At 40.2% G+C, this 8,265-nt stretch overlaps 1 protein-coding gene and 1 non-coding gene across 2 annotated transcripts; both read right to left on the reverse strand.

Annotated features, from left to right (window-relative positions):
• Positions 1 to 2,725: 2,725 nt before the first annotated feature.
• Positions 2,726 to 7,873, reverse strand: rpl13 (ribosomal protein L13). Its single transcript, XM_085269756.1, has 6 exons — positions 7,736 to 7,873; positions 7,188 to 7,305; positions 6,214 to 6,355; positions 4,119 to 4,292; positions 3,334 to 3,390; positions 2,726 to 2,928 (listed from the first exon to the last, which is right to left on the reverse strand). The coding sequence occupies exons 2-6, from the start codon at positions 7,289 to 7,291 to the stop codon at positions 2,770 to 2,772; spliced, it is 636 nt and encodes a 211-aa protein (XP_085125882.1). The 5' UTR covers positions 7,292 to 7,305; positions 7,736 to 7,873; the 3' UTR covers positions 2,726 to 2,769.
• On the reverse strand, positions 3,078 to 3,152 carry LOC146583303 (small nucleolar RNA MBII-202). The gene has a single exon (XR_014893318.1). It is a non-coding gene; the product is annotated as a small nucleolar RNA MBII-202 (small nucleolar RNA).
• Positions 7,874 to 8,265: the final 392 nt, after the last annotated feature.

The following is an 8,265-nucleotide window of genomic DNA, read 5'->3' on the forward strand; positions in this document are numbered from 1 at the left end:
CTTTGGGGCACACACCTGAGCCCTGTTATGCCACAGCTCCAAACAACGACCATCTGCTGCTGCTGTGTCGGTTGAGCACCTCACAGGACGTTCCCTGCGTTTACACATGGATTATCTATTCCGAGTCCCCCTGCTGCTTCTCCCCAGTCACATTCAGTGCTTGCCTTGGTGCTGCTGACCACATTGCATGTACAATAACCCAAATAGGAGGATCTCTACACATGGTCTGGTGCACTCAGATTTTTTTTTTTTAGTCTAGTCAAGCTCCCTCAGTGCATTTGTGTAAAATTTTCCACCAGCAGCTCCACTGAGTGAAGGTATTTCTGTCCACAGGAAGGTTTTTAGAGGGTTTCAAAGACATTATTGATTCTAAAGTTTTCTTACCGGTGATGGAAGCTGCAATCTCCAGGCGTCATGTTTGACTCGTTTTAACACTGTGGTCAAAAAGGTTGCAGTTCCCCTTTTACAAAGGGTAAACCATAGAGAAGCTCACACTGCCGGATGCCCGGCCTCACTGACTGCAATTGGACGTCAAACAGTCAATGTGAGATGTTTTGTTGAGCAGCAAAAAAGAAGAAGACATTCAGCTCATTCAGCTCTCCACGCTACAGTTATAGATTAAGGTGAGACAGGGATATGGATTTATTCTTTAAAAGTGTATCTGAGGTAGTGAGTGTGTGATTACTTGCTGAATAAAGGAGTTAAAGGGATTGTTAAAGTTGTTAAATGAATTTCTGTCCATCAACTAAAAACAAAGTTACTCATCTCTGGGCGGCTTTTTTATGATCTGGGGTACATTGACTTAACAATCTTCTCCTGCCCGGTGGCTGGGCCCTCTATCCTAATCCACAGGATGGGTAAAATGCAGGGAATGAGATTCCCGGCAGAAATCAATAAGAATATCTATATTTTGTTAAGCATTTAATGCAGCATTGTAAAACAGGAAATTCATCCCAGTGGCCATTAATGAGACACGGTGATAGTTGAATGTGTCCATCCTGATTAAATGACTGCACATAAATGGCAGATAAGCCATTTAGTTGGGGTAGCAATATTTCTAAAGGCTTTTTTTCTCTGTGTATCGGTTATTTTGCAAAGCCCGATCATACGACTAACATGACCATCCATTTGAGCTCCTATCAGCCATATCAATCACCCCTGTCCAACCAACCTGACTGTCCACTTACCTTCATCAGCTGAATTATTTATGGACGTCCAGACCGCAGGACCACAGAGACACTCTAAGGAGACTCAAGGGCACGGAGTCCCCCACATCCTGCTTTTTTATTTCCAGCTTGTGTACGTTGACTTGCTGAGCATACAGAATCTTTGACACTTTCCTCACAGTGTAGTGAGTAATGCATTGGAGGCAGGAAATCTCACTCCATCAGCGAGATTTTGTGTTGTTCTGCTCCGGTGTTGTTTTGTATATTTATTCATTTCATTTTATCAGAACACCCACAGAACACAAAATGCAAAATGTGCAGAGCCTCGGCTGTAATAGCAGGGCTTTACATAAGTCTTGGTTCATGCCTGCCAGATAAAAGTCGAGAATTTAACATTCAGCTTTGTTTTCCTGCAGCGGTTCAATGTAAAACTTTCCAACTTTCTTTCTGTCTTCTATTACCGTCCACCTCTCCTGACCTTCTTTCCGGGCTTTTGTTGATATCCACTCACCTTTGCATTGCCATGCTGTAAATAATATACAGGTCTTTTAATATTTTAGCAATCAGTTTTTTCAGAGGATCTTCCTGGCTTAAACCCTGCTTTAAACTTGAGTTTTGTTTTGGGGCCACATTAAGAAAAAACTGAAGGATTTAACTGGAGTATTTCCCACTCCTGAGTTACTGATACGCTGATTAAGAGTATTAAATTATCAAGTTTGACACATTACAAAAGATAATATTAATTTAGAACTACTCGATTTATTTGAAGTCCGCATCAATGATCTACATGTTGTACCTACAGTGCCCCCTACTGTTGTAAATGCGTCAGTTATACACGCTGAACCAAATTTAGAGCAAGTTCACAGCTGCTGCACTACAGACAGATGTGTCCCAGTGTTGTACTGGGGACTGGTCTCTCAACTTTTAACCCCACCAATCTACTCTGCAGCTGACCAGGACTCATAAATGTAATACAAAAAGTAAAATAATTGAACTTTGACACAAGTCACAGATGTGAATTAAATGCCGTGTGGGCTGTTTTTAGTATCCACATATCTGACTGCCATCCAAAGCACCTGCTGGATTAAGACCCTATCAACATGTTTTTGGATTAACTCGTGTTTTCATAGATGTTTGAATCTTAGTGCCCAAACTGGGTTTCTTTCTCCTCTCATTATAATGCAAAAACTTGGAATATATTCAGATCCAGCATATTGTCACGTATCAGACAGCAGTCGTAACCCAACAGCTATTTTAAACTGATTTTATACTATGAAATGGACTGCCGTGAAGACATCCTCCAAGGTTCTGACATTTTTTAAATATTTGATTAGAATACATTTATCTACCGAGTTCTTCCTTCACTCGTGCTCTCCAAGCACCTCTCCAGGTTTTATGAAATGCAACCTGGTGGTGTTCGTGTGTAATGTTGCTGACAGAAGCGCACGACTTGGCTCTCTCCCTGACGAAGAAATACAATTTTGCCAGCTTATCTATGATTAGCTCGTGAAAACTGCCATCTGTCAATCTAAATGAGATTCATGACATTCACACCTTACTCTTTTTAAACACTTTATTTTGCAAAGTTCCATAGTGACTATTTTCACTTCTTCTTCTCCACGTCCTGCTCAGCAGCCTCTTTGGCTCTCTTGGCACGAATGCCGAATAGACGAGCATTAGCGCGAGCCATACGCAGGCTGGCGAAAGCCTTGAAGTTCTTCTCATCCTCGGAGATAACCCTGGCCTTCTCCTTCTTGTGCACCTAAAGAAGAAAAACAAAATGAGGGTTAAGACACACACCGAATACTGCAAAAATGAGGGTTTTCTCCAAATCCAAAAGCCTGAGTCTAATTTTGAGAATTTAACATTTTGTGAAAATCAGTTCAGCTTTCTAGCTGATTTTTTATTTTTGTGAACAGCAGTCATCAGAAAAAGGGTTCAAGTGTTTCATCAAAGAAATACAGAGATTCCGGAGATTTGTCATCATCTGACTGCTGTAATGCAAAATGTTCAGACGGTTAATGCATCTTTTATCAGTCATTACTTCTGTAATACTGGTCCAGGTAAAACTGGCCAATAACGTCAGTGAAAACAAATTATCATCAGCCGTCTTAATCCTCATCTATAAACAGATACACAGGGTAACCTTGCAGGAGCTGTCACTTACAGTTCTGATGGGCATGACTGGACCAGTGAGCTGAGTGGCCATCTTGAGTTCCTCCTCCTGAAATGACAAAACAGTTAAATATTTTTAAAGGGAACAGACAGCAAGACTTTTCACTAGGGCATCAAATAAATGCTTATTAAGACCGTCTGGTTTGATTTCAATCACCCCAATGGGAATTGTACTTATATATTCACATTTAAAGGTGGCAGAATGTGGGAGTGCAGCTCATCTCCAGCAGTCAGCCTGGAATTATTATACTGATGCACGGCTGATTCGGCATGTTTTAATAATGATCTAACAGAAACCTTGAATTTCATCAGTACGCTTCATTTTCCAAGCTTAACGGAATTTCATAATTAGCAGACGTGTCCCCAGGTTACCTAGGTAACCTTAAATCCCATGGAGTCTAAAGGAAGCAGCCGAAAAGGTATTCAAATATCAAATTATCCTTAACACATAAAAAACTGCTGTAGTCTCTATAATCTCTTCTGCGTCTTATTTTAAAGGCATGTGCAAGTCTTATTTTAGCCATTTTTTTAATACATTAAAATTATTTTTTAAGTAATTTTAAATAAGGAAATGATACATTCACACCAAAGAGGGCTTCCAAAACTGTGCTTTTTCAGTTTCTATATACAGCCAACTCCTACTGGTCACATGCTTTGGTTGAATGCTTCAACACTTGTTTTTTTTCCCTCAGGAAAATGAGCCAAACAAACAAAAAGTAAATTAATAACAAGGAGAAACACCAAAGTCTAATCTTTGTGTGCCATGTGAAAACTTACAGTGCTGTCTCCCTTCTTGGGGGCAGAAGCCTTCCTAGGGAACAGGATGAGCTTGGAGCGGTACTCCTTCAGGCGCTGCACATTGGCCTGAAGAGATTCTGTGGATCTGTTGCGGCGGCGAGGGTCCACTGAGATGCCAATGGTGCGGGCCGTCTTTTTGTGGATGCCAGCCGCCTGCGGGAACATTAGCACAGGAGGACTTGATCGTTTACAATTCTGATTTTGATCACGTGCCCTGTACATGATAAAACACTGATGTCAAGCTGTCAGCATAAAATCGCTTCCTTTTCAAATAACAAATCTCAGCATTCAGAAAATGCGTTCAACGTATTCATCAAGCAAATGCAGCAGGTCCAGAGATTTGTCATAATCTGAACTGCTGTGATGCAAAACAAAGTGGTTGTTACATTCCTGAACACGTCTGCCATCAATGGTTAACGCGCTTGCTGGAGACATTTTATAGTTCCATGGGATACAGGGTCACTTGCAAAAACAAGATCACTTACTAGCTAGGGCTGCCACAAACGATTATTTTGATAGTCGACTAGTCACCGATTATTTTTGCGATTAGTCGACTAATCAGATCATCATCCACTGGACGTAAAACTACAGCTTATATAACTATCATTAGCTTACAGCTTTAAGCTTTTAAGGTGCTAACTAAAAATAAAGACAAGATGATAGTTTATTCAATTTTAATGAAATTTGCAGATTGTTTCGGTGAAGTTTAATAAACTCCTTGCTATCTAAAATATAACAGGACACCGGGGTATATTCTCCAGCATCTCACACTTCTGATAATCAGCTGTCTGCTTGACGTTTATTCAGCTGTGTAAAAACTATAACTTTAATCTCAGCCAAACCGATTTACTCAGGAACAAATAAAATACTAAAAAAAAAAAAAAAAAAAAAAAAAGCCAAACAACAACATTTTTAATTTATCTAAGTGACTCATATATATTTAACCTGAGTCGCGAAAGATGGCGGTGGGTTTGAAAACGATTTGCGGGGAGTCCGGTGTTCTCACGGCGCTAGTGACCTAGCCCCCGGCTAGCTATCGAGCTAGTGGGTAACAGACGTCTCCGAAAACGTCGGAGCGCTTTTGAAAATATGTGGTGTCCTGATAAACTGAGCAGATATTTGAGGTTTACACAGCTACATTCTCGCCTGAAAATATGTTAAACGTTTATTTTGTGACCCAGAAAGAATAATAAGAGTAATATTAAAACTAACTAGCTACAGCCATTTTTGGAAACTAAGCTGGGCCGCGCTATGAATTCTGGGACACAGCTACTTCTTCTTCTTCGGGGTTTAACGGCAGCTGGAATCCTTGTACATGCAGTGCTGCCATCTTCTGTTTCAGTCCGTTATTACACTCTTAAATCCTGCTATTATTCCTGCGTCTTTTGCGATCTTACAAAGCTTCAAACGACACGTCGACTATTAAATCAGTCGTCGACGATTTTGATAGTCGACGTAATCGTGACTAGTCGACAAATCGTGGCAGCCCTATTACTAGCGATGGCCAATGATGAGAGCACAGCTGGCTATGACTTAAAAGTTCATGGATATTCATTACTTAGCTGATCAGACTCTTAGTTTAGCTCTCTTCATGATTAATTTTATGGCAGATAAATGATTTGATTTATACGGTTACACATGCATGAAAACACTAAAACTTGAGAAAACAAAAGTAGCCCTCGCGCTCGCAGCAGTTTCTGATTAAAGCTTATTTACTTTCTTCATACAGGGAGAACCTGATATTTTTGCCAAGGTAAAGGTTGACAAGATCATTAAGGTCTTCTACAGCCACAGTTCTTTGACTTGATAGTTTGTTCAAGTTTCCATCCACAATAACTCTAAATATCACTTCTGAAGTTTTTAGCCTCTAGCGCTTCATTTTGATATAGAAATAAACTTCCACCAGACAAAACAGTTGCCAAACATCAGTTTGCCTGCAGCACTTGTGTGCAAGTGTGCATTTTAATTAATGCCGCACTGAATGTTTCATGTAACTTTAACAGTTTTAGGTCTAAAGAAATTAAAGATATGCTTTACCTTCTAATGAAACATTTACAGAGAACTATAATCGTACCTTCAGTTCCTCGAGGGTGAAGCCACGTCCGGAACGAACCTTGGTATGGTACCTGATAGTGGGACACCTAACCTGTGGCCTCAGTGGTCCAGCGACAGGGCGAGGAGCAATGCGGCGAGCTTTAGCCTGACGAGCCTTTCGCCTGAGGAAAAAGTCGGAAGTTTAGATCAACCAAAAGACCTTCTTAGACATCTGTAAGGACTCACAGTGAACAACTTCCTCGAAGGAGGATGTACTTGAGGGACAAATGTGTTTGCCTCTGAAAAGTAACTGACCCAAACAAAGACTGCCAAATAGGAAAGTAAAAAAGACACTCATAACATTCACTTCTAGGTCTGACACCACATGTAAAACACCAGGACACAATACATAGCATAACGCGCCACATAAACCATTAACTGCTAGAAAAGACTCCAGTCAGTTGTAGGGTCTACTAAGATTCACAGTAGAAAGTTACATCAGCTCTAAGACTACAGCGTCATGCTCCAACCTCAGTCTTATACCTAATCAGTGAAATATCAATATCAATTAAAAGAAGAAAAAAGCAAAACAAAAAACATTAAGTTTGCTGTATCTGCTTAGTTCAGTATAACTTTGCAGGTAAACAGATATGCCAAAATCGTAAAGACTGTCCTGCTTGACCAACAGCTTGATCAGCTGAAGTGGTGGCTCAAATCAAACAAGGTACAGTTACTTCAACCACTTTCTCAGTTTGTTTTATTTAATAGTTTAATAATGTCTCATGGGACTGAGGGACAGTTACACGCACGTTCACATAATACACGGTAACTACAGAGTATAAGAAACGTCTGTCAATGTAAATATTATATTGATGTACACATGGGATGAATCCTGGTTCCACAGGATGGTCTAGTTATCCTTTACGGGCCAAAAATTCCCACCATTTGAACCGAATTCGATGCTAACCATTTACGGGCACGCTAGCTCAAGTTAGCATACGTCCATGTCCTCACCTGCGGATCTTCCTGGCTGGCTGGTTGAACCAGGTGCGCACTCTTTTCTGCCAGTCTTTGTGAAAGTGAGGGTTCAGGATCATTCCATTCCGGCTGGGGGCCATGGTTGCCTGCTTCCCTGCAACACAGCGTGGCACATACACATGAGCGGATCGTCATGCCGGCGCACCTCCGCTTCATACAGTGCTAAGATGCTAAGCTAAAGCATTAACGAGGGGTCCGGCTACTTTCATGCCCCGATAATGTCCTTACAAACTACTACATGTAATAATCCATTTGTCATCGCCATTTCGGCATTCACGTAGGTTCATCTTTATTTAGTAGGACAGTGTTTAAACATAGCTAGTGACAGCCATCGCTTCACCGGTCATCTCCATAAAAACATTAGCTACTTAGCAATTTAACACAAAAAATCATGATAATAATCACCTTATTTAAAAGATGACAAAAAGCACTTTTTCAGACTATAAGCTAAACTCACAAATACAAACAGAAAATCGAGGATTGAAACGGATTTTTGAAAATCTTTGGAGGATAACTTCACATACCTACAAGGGAGGAAAATGGCCGAAAGGAAAAAGGAAGTTGTAAGGCGGTGGATTGTGGGATATGTAACAACCAGCCAATCAAAGAGTGTGTAAAGGAGCATTCACCCCCTTAAAAACGGAAACGGAAACGTCAGTCATAAGCGGTACTTCAAGTAATCTAGTGTAGAATAATAATTTATATCGTCTTTAGATGAGCAATACTAGGCCACGGTGAACATTAAGTTTCATTTCTATACAGATAGTGAAAAATGACACTTAACAAACCGTGCAAGGATAGAAATGGGTCGTTTGAGGCTTTAGTAGCTTGAGATTCGCACTTTTCATCTTTGAAAATGAAATAATTTAACGGGTGCCTTTTGTATTCACTTGGGTTATCTTTGTCTAATATTACATTTGTTTGATTTAATGATCTGAAACTTGAGTGAAATATGCACAAAAAAACTGTTTTTTGTTTGCAGTATCTTACATACGGATCAGCAATGTCTTTGTTCTATCGATTATATTTGTAATTATAACATAAAATATCACTA

The sequence above is a fragment of the Mchenga conophoros genome, linkage group LG1 (assembly GCF_057382185.1).
Source record: "Mchenga conophoros isolate Kocher_MC1m ecotype Shallow Benthic linkage group LG1, M_conophoros_male_GT1.1, whole genome shotgun sequence".
Taxonomy (NCBI): domain Eukaryota; kingdom Metazoa; phylum Chordata; class Actinopteri; order Cichliformes; family Cichlidae; genus Mchenga; species Mchenga conophoros.